The sequence below is a fragment of the Salmo trutta genome, chromosome 19 (assembly GCF_901001165.1).
Source record: "Salmo trutta chromosome 19, fSalTru1.1, whole genome shotgun sequence".
NCBI classification, from domain to species: Eukaryota; Metazoa; Chordata; class Actinopteri; order Salmoniformes; family Salmonidae; genus Salmo; species Salmo trutta.
The window spans coordinates 48,082,814-48,096,990 of record NC_042975.1 but is presented as its reverse complement, the minus strand read 5'-3'; the positions used below and the strand labels follow the sequence as shown (position 1 = coordinate 48,096,990).

Sequence of the window (14,177 nt, the reverse complement as noted above, 5' to 3'; positions counted from 1 at the left end):
CACTCAACAGTTTCCTGTATATATCAAGAATGATCCACCACCCAAAGGACATCCAGCCAACTTGACACAACTGCGGGAATCATTGGAGTCAACATGGGCCATCATCCCTGTGGAACACTTTCGACTCCTTGTAGAGTCCATGCCCCGACGAATTTAGACTATTCTGAGGGCAAAAAGGGGGTGCAACTCAATATTAGGAAGGTGTTCCTAATGTTTTGTACACTCAGTGTAGAAGATAACAAAATCAAAAGTGCCTGTTGACAGTGGTCCATTTGCCCTGTGTATACCAGAATGTTCCAGTGTGAGCTTGTGGGGGAAGATGGCTGACTTCACAGGGGAGTGCAGCTACTGGCAGCTGAGTCCCGACCTCTCCATCCCTGCTCTGGAGGAGCTCAGCGTGTGCGTCCACCTCCAGCAGCACATCAGCACACCGGCCTGGACAGCCTTCATGTACCGCCACCCTGACGGGCTGCAGGCTGAGCTGGGCCTGGCGGGTCAGGAGGGCCTGGTCCACACCTGGCTGTTTGGGATGAGGTGGTCAGCCCCCCTCCACCTCCCCCTGGGCCACTGGCACTACATCTGTATAACCTGGTCTGGGGCTTCTCACCAGCCAGCCCTCTATGTCAATGGGACCAGTGTGGATGTTACAGCCAATGCTAACGAATCCCCGCTGTCCCCGTCCTGCTGCAGGCTGGCCCCGCACGGCACGCTCACCCTGGGTGTCTCCCACTACTTCATCCAAGGGGAGATGCATGTGGAAAACGGTACCAACCTCAATGGGAGTGTTTCTCTGTTCCGCGTGTGGGGGCAGGCACGCACCCCTGAACAGGTGTCGGACCTGAGCTGCACAGAGGGAGATGAGGTGCGCTGGGATGCTGTTGACTGGCTTACCCTGAGCTGCCCTCCAGTCCCAGACTCACATCTACAGTGTGGTGAGGCAGGAGACCGTTAACATTTTATATCCATTTTGATTGTCTATAAATGTATGTTGAATGTCATTCTCTATGGAAAAACTGATTGGTGTTCGCTTTAATGAGCAGCCTTTTTGTCATGTTTCCACTGGAGGCCTCATCTCCTGTTCCTGTTAGGTGACTGGAAAATATTGATCTTGTGTACTCATTTTACTGGTGCATACACAGGGTGCATAATTAAACTTGTTAAACATCAAAGCTAACTGCAGATGTTTTCATGTCGTTAGAGATGGTCCTTTTACATTGTATTAAGTACACTGAACAAACTATAAAGGCAACATGTAAAGTGTTATTCCCATGTTTCATGTGGAGAAATAGAAGACATCAGAAATGTTCCATACGCACAAAAAGCTTATTTCTCTCAAATGTTGTGCACAAATTTGTTTACATCCCTGTTAGTGTGCATGTATCCTTTTCCTAGATAATCCATCCACCCGTCAAGTGTGGCATATCAAGAAGCTGATTAAATAGCATGATCATTACACAGATGCACCTTGTGCTGGGAACAATAAAACCCCACTCTAAATTGTGCAATTTTGTAATACAACACAATGCCATAGATGTCTCAAATTTTAAGGGAGCGTGCAATTGGCATGCTGACAGCAGGAATGCCCACCAGTGTTGTTGCCAGAGAATTTAATGTTCATTTCTGTTCCATAAAATGCCTCCAACATCGTTTCAGAGAATTTGGCAGTATGTCCAATCGGCATGATGAAATTGTGGGTTCGCACAACCAAAGAATTGCGGCTCAAAACTGTCAGAAACCGTCTCAGTGATGCTCATCTGTGTGCTCGTCGTCTTCACCAGGGTCTTGACCTGACTGTTGTTCGCCGTCGTAACCAACTTTAGGGGGCAAATGTTCACCTTTGATAGCCACTGGCACGCTGGAGAAGTGTGCTCTTCACGGATTAATCCCGGTTTCAACTGTACCAGGCAGATGGCAGACAGAGTGTATGGCGTGTGGGCGATGCGGCTTGCTGATGTCAACGTTGTGAACAGAGTGCCCTATGGTGGATTTGGGGTGATGGTATGGGCAGGCATAAGCTACGGACAACGAACACAATTCCATTTTATCGATGGCAGTTTGAATGCAGAGTTACCCTGACGAGATCCTGAGGCCCATTGTGGTGCCATTCATCCGCCGCCATCACCTCATGTTTCAGCATGATAATGCACGGCCCCATGTTACAAGGATCTGTACACAATTCCTGGAAGCTGAATGTCCTAGTTCTTACATGGCCTGCATACTCACCAGACATGTCACCCAATGAGCATGTTTTGGATGCTCTGGATCGACGTGTACGAACACGAGTGGGACAACATTCCAGGCCACAATCAACAGCCTGATCAACATGCGAAGGCGTTGTGTTGCACTGCATGAGGCAAACGGTGGTAACACCAGATATTGACAGGTTTTCTGATCCTACATTTTTCTTAAAATATCTGTGACTAACAGATGCATATCTGTATTCTCAGTCATGTGAAATCCATAGATTAGGACCTAATCAATTTCAATTGACTGATTTCCTTATATGAACTGTAACTCAGTAAAATCTTAGAAATTGTTGCATGTTGCGTTTACCTTTTTTGTTCAGTGTAGATATGTAGGTAAGTTAAGTAGCGTTAGCTACACATCAGAAGGTAAATGGGCTAAACACCAAGGTAAATGCTTTGTCTGTTATACATTGCTACTGATCAATGCCATCATTTTCCTAATTTGTGTCAGCCTGGTCTTTGTACGAACTTAAAGTCAAGATCGCCATCATCTGCTACGATGGAAACAGTACAGACGTATACAAAGCCAGAGACCTTGCACAGAAATGGGTAAGCTAATGTGGTCACATTTCACTTCCTGTTTGTTGCACAGTGTTTCAAATGGTTCCGAGATGACTCAGCACATGTAATGTTCTCAATTTGAATGTCTACATTACCTTTATGTCCTTGCAGCTCAGACAGATATTACCATCCAACAAATATCATTTGTACAGAGTCTCTGTGTCTGTGTCAACCAGGTAAGGAAAGTCCCAAATACAAAATTAGTACAGGTATATCTTGGATTTATTTATGCAATATTCTAATCAACAATCTTTTCATCTCAATTGCAATCACCAACACAAGCTTTTTCACACTTTTGACAGTGCCGGTGAGACATATGAGGAAGAGGCCCCTGTAAGTGTTGAACTCGACAGAACGACGATACTACACAGTAACCACAATAACGTGATAGTTACGTCGTTATACATTTACTCTGACGATAATCAGTGCAACTTGTTTAGAGCACAGATGATAGCATGTACTACCATTTCAATTCCCCAGGACAAACCAATATTGCGGGCTGAATTTTATGCAAACCGGTAAGAAAGACATTATTCTGGTGGGGTTCATATGTTTCAAGTTTCCTTTTTTTTTTTAAATGGTCTCTGTGACACTACAATTGGCAGAAATGAAAACAAAAATATACACACTGTCTAATATGTCCGGGAGCTGATTGAAGCTATAGGTTTGGGACTGAAAGGACTTGCTCTTCTTGAGGTTTGATAATTGCTGTATTCACCACACAGCTTTGACTGCCTGGTCCACCTCAACGTGATCCCCAGCTCTGATGTCAGCAGAGTGCAGAAACAGGTCTCTCAGTTGCTGAACACACCTCACAACGTCGGATATCTCACGCTAATGGCTAACCCCCAGAGCATCCAAGTGAACGCTGTAGGTAAGTCACAAACCATTCCAAAAGGAATCCCACCTCTGGAGAGAAAGTCAGAACTAAAGAGTAGCCAACTGGGGAAGGAAGGTTACTGAATGATTAGGTCCAGAGTTTTTCCTGGTCACATGGTCAGGAGGACAGATTCCTGGCCCTATATATGATATAGAAGAGTGATGCCAATGCGGGTCCATGGTTCCACTGTGATGATGAGAGGGATTGTTTCTTTCCCCAGAGGACTTCCCCCCTGCCACAGTCATTCCTCCCGTTGTCATGGCCACTGGAACCTCTTCTGACACAACCACAGACCTTAGTGTCACGACTGGTGGCGAACTCTCAGGTTAGTGTCTTCCTCATCTGTTTCAGGAAATGATCCATCCACAACCAAACTAATTACAGCATGTGATATCATTTCTGGCCTGAAATATATTGGTTTCAAATATCTCACACTCTCCGTGTTAAACTTCTTAATGTTGTCGTTCATCACAGACATATATTTTGAGGTTGATGTGAACGTGACCCTTACTGGGTTCTGTATCCATCCGGAACTGACTATCATTACCTGGGTATGTAGCCTGAAAGGACAGCTTTTCTTCATTCAAATCCTTGATTTCCTGATGAACCCAGGTTACTTCTCACACTGCCTGTTCTCTGACAATTTCAGCTGCATGTCACCCTACCTGATGAGATGTCTGTTCTGACCTTCCAGCTTTTGGGAAAGGCATACAGGTATGTATCAGTAAAACACGCACTAATACAGGAAAAACTGCATTTTGAATGCACTGGGCCTGTGAGGTTCGAATTAAGAGCAAGATAAAATCTCCCATAATTCCATTTGTGGGATATAGTGAGCTCTTCATTTTAACCTCTTAAAGGCCCAGTGTAGTAAAAATGATGCTTTCCTGTGTTTTGTATCATATTCTAAAAGAGCTGATGAAACTAACGCTGTAAAAGTTTTTTTTCCCGTTGACAATTTTAATGGGAACCTATTACAGAACGGTAGGTAATTGTTACTCAGACATGATCTGATATTGGAGATAAAAATGGCTGGATTGGGCCTTTTAAGAAAAAACTGATACACAGAGAATATCAGTTTAATCAGTAGGTGTTCTATCTTTCAGTGTGCAGCATCCATCTCCACGATCAAACACGGTTGATTCTGATGGGGTATGTATCGGCAGGACATACAAACTATTCTCCAGGTAGTTGAGGCAGCAATACATGTATTTGTGAGAGGTTAACATATTCCCATCGAAAATGAAAAACTGCTTTGACCTACCCGTACGGTTTCTGCTCGAATATTCAAGGTTTGTAAGCACTAAACAGTGTAATTCTTTCTTACAGCCTTCCTTGCTCAAAACATCAAGGTATGATCATACAAAAGAATACCCCAAAAGTCAGACATACACTGAGGACAACAAGACACCGCATGTCATTTATAATTAAATGGAGTGAGCCATATGTAACTACTTCACTGGAGGATTTAAATTAAGGAGCAAGTAGTTTGTCGCACAGATGTATGCAATGTTTCCCCATCCATCCACAGACACGGCTGCCGATTCCAGATGCGGGTGACAACGTCATCAAGTCAAGAGGAGACAAGGACAAGGATCCGTACCCTCCTGGAGAAGACATACACCAATGGCACTATAACCATGGAAAACAAGTCCAACGACATTAACATTCGTCATATACGTAAGTTTCACTTTGTTGATTTGAAACGAGACCCATAAAAACGGAAATTGAATGGACTCTGGTACTGTCTAGACAAGCGCAAAAGAGATTTAAGGGTTTAAGAACCAGTACAAAAATTGCATTCCCTTTGATGTGAATGATTTGAAAATACACCCTTTGTCCCTGTGAGTTGTGCAGGAGTTGATGCCTTGTCTTCCTTGTTCCCCCAAGCGCCAGGGAGTTGTCTTGAGCACCGACACCAGACCAGACAGGGCCTGTTTGTGTGGCCAGGCACCTGGGCCCCCCGGACTGCCACGCTGCCATGTCAGGGAGACACCAGCAAGACAGCTAGCAGGCTCTGGTGAGACAAGCTGTCAAGCTACACTATTGTAGTACATAATGTAGTTAGTATATTATGCAAGGTCATGACAAATTACCAATGATAAAGGGCTCTTGTGGTCTCAAATGGTGTCTCTCAGTGAACAACTGAGTTGTAGAGGTTTATCGTTTCTGGCTCATTGATTTTATAGCCAATTTCATCTTGTTGTCAGAAACTATGTGCTGTCTGCAACATAATGACCAAGCTGTCTCTCTTTAACATTAGAACAGGGCTATTTGCATTGAACGATTATGACTAAATCAATCGATGACTGTACATCTGGAATATGTCCTGCAATAAAAGCATTAATCTGTTATAGATAATAAGCAGAGGTAATATTTCTATTATAACCCTGATCAATTTTATTATGGGTGTTAAATACTGTTTGCGAGGGATGTGATAGTGTTTGTCTCTGAGAGACCTGTTCGCCTCCATAACAATAAAAATGTGTAGGGAAGAAACACTGCAAATTGTAAACCTACATATGTGGTATCCTAATTTGATCACTTCGTTGTCACTGAGAATCTTCCTGCGCTACAGGAAACTCAAATTGTGATTTACATACATTTTATGAAAGCCTGCAGTTCTCTCTCACTCGCTCAAACGCTAAAGCACCAGACAGAATACATGTCCTACTAGTGTAAACCCTACTACTGCCAAAGTCAAATGAACAAAAATGTATCTGAAATGCCTCCAAACACATCAACGACGTTGTTTTATATACTGTAGCTTAATAACACAAGATATATATATTGGTCTCCACTACGACATACAAGTGTATCTGAAATGCAGCCGTAAGCTACACCTAAACTATAGTCTACCATAGCCTATCAAAATGAATTTCCCGTTACAAATTAGCACTTCTTTGAGAATAATCAAATCCTCCTGCCGCAGGATTATTTTACTCCTGCGACGAAACTGGAAGAACAAATATATATATATATATATACTCCTCAGCACCCCTCTGTCCCCCCATCCCCCCTCAGATGATGCCAAATGTGAAGAAGCCAGATGTGGAGGTCCTGGGCTGGCGTGGTTACAAGTGGTCTGCGGCTGTGAAGCCAAATTCTCTAAAATGATGTTGGAGGTGGCTTACAGAAGAGAAATGAACATTCAATTCTCTGGCAACAACTCTGGTGGACACTCCTCCAGCCAGCATGCCAATTGCACACTCCCTCAAACCTTGATACATCTGTGGCATTGTATTGTGCGACAAAACTGCACATTTTAAAGTGGCCTTTTATGGTCCCCAGCACAAGGTGCACCTGTGTAATGATCATGCTGTTTAATCAGCTTCTTGATATGCCACACCCATCTTGGCAAAAGAGAAATGCTCACTAACAGGGACATAACACATTTGTGCACAACATTTGAGAGAAATAAGCTTTTTGTGCGAATGAAAAATGTCTGGGATTTTTTATTTCCGCTCATGAAACATGGGACCAACACTTTACATGTTGTCTTTAGATTTTTGTTCAGTGTATATTATACTCATTGACTTTGATATTCCTGTCTGTCATCTGTTTGACCATGGGTGGATGACGCCTGACACACCTGTCCTGCTGACAGTCTGTTGGGTTTGCCAATCCATTGGGGCATCCCAGATCTGCACCAATGCCCGTTTGTGGTTGAGACCATTCCAGACCTAGACAACATTGATGTCACTCCTGGTGAGTTGACTTCACCTGAGTAGTTCTACTGCGTCCATTTGGGGGACACACACTGTCTGTGACCATAATAACCAATGCATTGTACTTTTTGTGTTTTCAGAGAATGCTATGGATGTGGTGGAGATGATAGAGAGCCTGCTGAAGGACCATCCAGACCTCAACTGCACTGAACTTAACACCGTTCTGAAGAAACTCAAAAACATTGTATTCATCAGCTGTATGACCCCACCTCTGGGCAAAGCTATCATCAACATCATCTCAGACATGTTGGAGTCTAAGAGCTACCTGCAGCATGTCACCAACCAGTGGGTGTTTTCTCTCTGTTGCACTCATCCCTACCACACAGGTTAGGTGGTTAAAGAAATGGAGTGGCGATTAGGAGGAGGCTTCCTCAAAACCACACGCTCGTACGAGATACGCCTGGGATCCGATCCAGAATCCATACTAGCCTACCAATTAGAATGAAGGAATATTTGGGCTAATGTTAGTATGGATATTGGAACGTAGCCCTGGACTATTGAAGCTGTACAAATGGATAACGTCTTCTCTCTCTCTCTCGCTCTCATTTTCCTGTACGTTCTGCTATCAATATTTACTGTGTCCTCAACTTTGCCCTCTGCTCTTTGCTCTGCAGAATACTGAACATTACAGAGATGGTTGGCGACAAGATGTCTTATTTTGACCAGACAAATTACACTTTGGTTGCTTCTGCGATGGCTATCTCCGTGGTGGACGTAGACCGGGACCAGTTTCAGGTCCTCACTTTTGGGGTCTCGTCTGCTGCAGAGGGCCTAAACCCCGAGGTTAGCGCTAATTGATTGCCAAACATTAAAATGGTTCCCCAGAGTTATACTTCTAAACACAAGGTGATATAACCCCTCCATTTTACCCATCTGTACAGTCATTGATATTAAGATGGCATTGTTCTGATCATGGCCTTAATCTTGGTGTTGTAGATTTATATCAACAAGGATCCGTTCAAAGGGACGGTTGCCTTCATCTCCCTACCCTCAGCCTTGAAGTACAGATTTCCTCAACACAGTGGAACCCAGCCACGGGTTCAGTTTCAGTTTTATGGAGTCCCAACTCTCTTCATGGTAACAGAGTTGCACCACTGCAGGGCCGTCTTTATTATGTCAGAACGGCACTGTATTATTGGATAGAAGTCCAGTCGCAATCTTGTATACTTCAACGTTTCAGAACAACCCGGATGGGAAGATCCTGAACACGTATGTGGTCTCAGCCAGTGTCACCAATGCCAGTGGCCCCATCAAGGACCTAGAGGAGGATGTTGAGGTGACACTACATCACGTGATGTCCAATCCAGTATGTGGAACACTTCCTGACAATAAATCAACTGAACAATCACTTGTAAAATGATCAATCAAACCCATATTTTGCTGCCTGATCTCATTGGATTTTCTCTCGAAGCTTGGCAAGGAGGTGCAGTGTGTCTACTGGGACTTCAATCAAAATGGTAGGTCCTATTATAAACCGCAGAGGAATAATCCAGCAAATGAAATCCTAATATTTTTGGAAAGTGTGTACTCAGAGTTGATCTGTGTAGTGTGTGTGTGTGTGTGTGGTATAGCGGAGGCGTGGGGTAGATAAATATTGTATTTCACTACAGAAGGAAAGGGAGGATGGGAACCGCATGGATGCAGGAAGCACAACACCAGTGCTGACTATACCACATGCCTGTGTGACCACCTCACTCATTTTGGAGTACTTCTGGTAATGACCCTCTTTGAAATGCACCAAGTGTGGTTACCTTACAAAACGGTACATAAGCTTTGTTCTCACCACGATGTTCTCCTCTACGCCACTATCCTCCCTCGTACTGTAGGATGTATCCAGGACTCAAATCGACATAGCAAACGAGGAAATTCTGACCATCATCACTTATCTGGGCTGCGGTGTATCCTCTCTCTTCCTGGGAATCACTGTATTGACATACACAGCATTTGAGTAAGAATCAATTCAGTTACATCTACGCTCTGCACCTTCAGTTTTTGGAGTGGCACCCTCTTCCTGTTTTCACACTGTATCACCTTTGTGCGTTTTGTAAAGTGACTTACAGTGTTCTTTCCACAGCCTCCTTTTTTCCATGCACTTTACACCATCTGCTCAATTGTTGCCCTCTCAGCTTTCTCTCAATCTCACATACCCCCATTTTCCCTCACAGGAAGCTCCGCAGAGACTACCCATCCAAGATCCTCATGAACTTGTCTCTGGCGCTGCTGGGTCTCAACATGGTTTTCCTGGTCAACTCCTGGCTCTCCTCCTTTGGCAGCTATGGGCTTTGTGTGGCAGTGGCTTCCACACTGCACTACTTCCTGCTGGCCTCTTTCACCTGGATGGGCCTGGAGGCTGTGCACATGTACTTTGCATTGGTCAAAGTCTTTAATGTTTATGTGCCCTCATACATCCTAAAGTTCTGCTCCCTAGGATGGGGTGAGATCAACTTTGTTCAATTAGAACAATAGCGAAATGCTACGTTTTTTTAAACTACAGTTATCCGTATTTCCCCTTCCACTCTTATCAGTTGAACCATATCACGTGTTCTCCTTCTCCATCTTCCTCCCCTCTCGTAGGAATCCCTCTGGCTATATGCTGCGTAGTTCTGGTTGTGAAGAGAGAGTCCTACGGCAGCTCCCTCGGCAGTGAGTCCATGGAACCACTAGATAACTCCGAGGCGTTGTAAGTATTAGAATCATCCTGTTGTACTTTATTGTTCCATGTCACTATCATTAGATGAACAGCACCGTTTTCTGACACTGAATGACATGTATCTGACACTCAATGTCAACTCAAAACTTTCTACTGTTAAATTGGGCTACGTGTAGATCATTGTGTGGTACTCGAGTCTGTGTATTGTAGATTCTGGCAGGGGGGCAACTTTGGTTTTAGAAGTGTGTTTTTTTTCTTCAAGTCAGATAAATACTCCAAACAGCTCAGAGGCGTTCGCCTGGTCCTAAAGTACACCGCGCCTCGTTTTGTATCACATTCCAATGATAAAACTGCGGGGGACAAAAATGCAATTTCAGAATGTCCCCCCCCCAGTCCCCAGTGAAAGTTACACCCCTGGATTCTGGACTGAGGTTGTTATTCAGATGTGTAGATAAAATCCCTCTCTCTCCTATTATCAGCTGCTGGATCCAGGATGAAGTGGTTTTCTATGTGTCTGTGGTGGGCTACATTCTGCTAGTAATGCTGTGCAACATGGCTATCTTCGTGGTGGTCCTGGTCCAGATCCGCCACATGCGGGTCAATCAGCCGGCTGGCATCCACAGCGGCCTCCTTCTGCAGGACCTGAAGGGGGTTTCCAGTCTCACCTTCCTGCTGGGTCTCACCTGGACTGTGGCTTTCTTTGCCTGGGGGCCAGCCAAGGTTCCCTTCCTCTACCTCTTCTGTGTCCTCAACAGTCTGCAAGGTGAGTGACTGCTGTCAGGCGTTTATTTGTTTAAAGCATGCTAGCTGTTCTTGTAGACTTCCAGTCATTGCGCTAACGCTAGTTAGCAATGGCTCCAGAAATGACCTTAAGCTTGCTTCAAACTGCACGCTGAGACGTAAAACTGGTATCCATGAGTTCATCTGACTCTGGGTAAGTAGAAAAAATGGAATTGCCAAGATGTCGCACTATCCTATCATAGGGTGTAATGTATAGAGGGTATAAACCTGATGCCAGTGTCACTGGTGTGTTTTAGGGTTCTTTATATTTCTGTTCCATTGTCTGATGAAGGAGAATGTGAGAAAACAATGGAGAATCCATTTGTGCTTTGGCCGCTTCAGACTTCAAGACTACTCTGGTAATGCAACCACATATCAATATACTGTAATATAACCACTCAAATCAGAAATTCAATGAATGTTTGACCGTGATCAGAATAAAACAAATGTATTTTATATATATATATATATATATATATATATATATATATATATATATATATATATATATACATACATACAGTACCAGTCAAAAGTTAGGACAAACCTACTCATTCAAGGGTTTTTCTCTATTTTTACTATTTTCTACACTGTAGAATAATAGTAAAGACATCAAAACTATGAAGTAACACATATGGAATCATGTAGTAACCAAAAAAGTGTTAACCAAATCAAAACATATTTTATTTTTGAGATTCTTAAAAGTAGCCACAATTTGCCTTGATGACAGCTTTCCACACTCTTGGCATTCTCTCAACCAGCATCACCTGTAAATGCTTTTCCAACAGTCTTGAAGGAATCCCACATATGCTGAGCACTTATTGGTTGCTTTTCCTTCACTCTGTGGTCCAACTCATCCCAAACCATCACAATTGGGTTGATGTCAGGTGATTATGGAGGACAGGTCATCTGATGCAGCACTCCATCACTCTCCTTCTTGGTCAAATAGCCCTTACACAGCCTGGAGCTGTGTTGGGTCAATGTCCTGTTGGAAAACAAATGACAGTCCCACTAAGCCCAAAACAGATGGGATGGCGTATCACTGCAGAATGCTGTGGTTGCCATGCTGGTTAAGTGTGCCTTGAATTCTAAATAAATCACAGACTGTCACCAGCAAAGCATCCCCACACCATCACACCTCCTCCTCCATGCTTTACGGTGGGAACCACACATGCGGAGATCATCCGTTCACCTACTCTGCGTCTCACCGCGGTTGGAAACAAAACTCTCAAATTTGGTTTTATTAGACCAAAGACATATTTCCGCCGGTCTAATGTTTCTTGGCCCTAGCAAGTCTTCTGTATACCCCCTCTACCTTGTCACAACACAACGAATTGGCTCAAACGCATTAAGAAGGAAAGAAATTCCACAATTTAACTTTTAACAAGGCGCACCTGTTAATTGAAATGCATTCCAGGTGACTACATCATGAAGCTGGTTGAGATAATGCCAAGAGTGTGCAAAGCCATCATCAAGGCTAAGTAAGGGTGGCTACTTTGAAGAATCTAAAATCTATTTTTGGTTACTACATGATTTCACGTGTTATTTCATAGTTTTGATGTAGAAAATAGTAAAATAGTAAAATAAAAAATAAAAACTGAAATGAGTAGCCGGCTCATTTGGATTTGGAAACTTTGGATTGATACTGTATGGATTATGTTGATCTGAAAATCTAGTTATGAATGTGTAATTTGTCTTGTTGTTCAGAGTGGAGCCAGACTTTTACAGTTGGTGCCAAATCCAGACCTAACCCTCTGGTGCGCATGCCCTCAGTGAGGTCCATAAAGTCCAGCGCCACAGAAAGCACTTCGGCCTCCTCCGACTCTAGTCAACGACAGGTCTCCATCAGAAGACCTAACTTGGGTGAGATTCCATTTTTCTGAAGGAAGAACTGTTGTGATTTAGTATTATTCTAGGACTCCAATGATGACGTTATAATGAGTGGTTAGAGCTCGAGTGCATGGTGTAGAAATATATTTTCTGCTTGTTTTCGGCAGACCTTGTGTATGAGAATAACTTGGCACTACCACTTGTCCAACGCAACTTCACTCCTCTACCTCACAAGAGTGCCTCTTTCCCAGAGGAGGGGAACTGCGAGGGGCCCTCTTGGCAAGACGGATCTCACCCAAGACATCGGCTTCCCATTCCTTAAGACCTTTGAAATACGGCAAGGAGGAACACCTTAATTTGTGCTAAATGAATGAATAGAGAAACAAAGATTGTAACTTGTGCAATCTGAAATATCAGACAAGGCTTGGTTCTGTGTAACATGGCAGCTTTCGCTTTGACTCAATCTGGGACATGAATGCACTTGTATGATAAAGCAACATTTAGGACATAATATGAATGGTGTTTTTAATTTCTACTTACCTTGGAGCAAATTAAAATGAAGTTCTTTGTGATGATCTATCTGATGAATGATGTCCTGTCCATCTTCACTGATCTATTTTTGTACTGAAGGTGTGACAAATTAGACTAGTATGCATGTGTGCAATACAGACAATAAATGACATTGACTGCAATCTTTTTCCAATATCAGTATTTGTGTATCAAAGTTTTATGTGAGATGAAAAATACCAGTATGTGCTGACATGTGCCTGAAAAGTTGGGATGGGAGATTTTATTGATCTGGGGTTAACGGATGGTGCTCTCTACTGCCCCCTGCTGCCATGCATTATATGCACGGGCAGAGAGCATGATGCGAAGTGAGAGGCTCCACACCTGTAAGAATCTGTCCATGTGAGAATACAGCGGTAAGCAGACCGACTAAGGATTCTTTGTATGAGAGTGTTGGATCTGATTTGATCAAATAGTTTTGTAATGTTAAGGTAGTTACGAATGCACTGATACAAGTGGACGCACGTGGCACCTCGGCAACTTTGACAAAAAGTTGTCTGCTGTGCACACGCGTATCTGCTCTCTCATTTGCTGGAATGTTCCCACATGATTTTGCCTCCTCCCACCTGCCGCCTGCCTTTCCGCCTTCTATTTATGGTGCATTACCGCCAATCCACATACTCCTCGACTTGTCTACAGTCAGTTGCTTACGCCCGACCACTCAAACGAGCCCAGACAATTGTTATCCCCATAATGCAACACACGTTGAAAGGCGGTGACCAACGATGGTCACGACTTGATTAAAGTGATCCGCTCGAACGCGCCCAACGACTCCTATTTTTGAGGGACGAGACAAGACGATCTGTGTCATGGGCGTGTTCGAGGGGATCACTTTCACACACATACCAGCAACAGTACACCCATCATCATCAGTACTTTTAATCAAATATAAACAATTGTGAGTTTTATTAACTGAAAAATGTACAATTATTTGT

The 14,177-nt window shown here is 43.5% G+C and overlaps 1 protein-coding gene across 1 annotated transcript; it reads left to right on the top strand.

Annotated features, from left to right (window-relative positions):
• The first annotated feature begins 2,698 nt into the window (after positions 1 to 2,698).
• Positions 2,699 to 13,378, top strand: adgrg4b (adhesion G protein-coupled receptor G4b). The gene is made up of 26 exons (XM_029701517.1): positions 2,699 to 2,795; positions 2,919 to 2,983; positions 3,110 to 3,140; positions 3,288 to 3,325; positions 3,533 to 3,681; positions 3,908 to 4,012; positions 4,162 to 4,238; positions 4,337 to 4,401; positions 4,794 to 4,839; positions 5,017 to 5,039; positions 5,219 to 5,367; positions 5,578 to 5,707; positions 7,295 to 7,395; positions 7,496 to 7,700; positions 8,030 to 8,198; positions 8,352 to 8,492; positions 8,596 to 8,721; positions 8,827 to 8,872; positions 9,026 to 9,129; positions 9,242 to 9,363; positions 9,581 to 9,849; positions 9,990 to 10,095; positions 10,545 to 10,828; positions 11,103 to 11,204; positions 12,553 to 12,708; positions 12,843 to 13,378. Exons 5-26 carry the CDS (start codon positions 3,645 to 3,647, stop codon positions 12,995 to 12,997), a joined length of 2,718 nt encoding a protein of 905 aa, XP_029557377.1. The 5' UTR covers positions 2,699 to 2,795; positions 2,919 to 2,983; positions 3,110 to 3,140; positions 3,288 to 3,325; positions 3,533 to 3,644; the 3' UTR covers positions 12,998 to 13,378.
• The last annotated feature ends 799 nt before the right edge of the window (positions 13,379 to 14,177 follow it).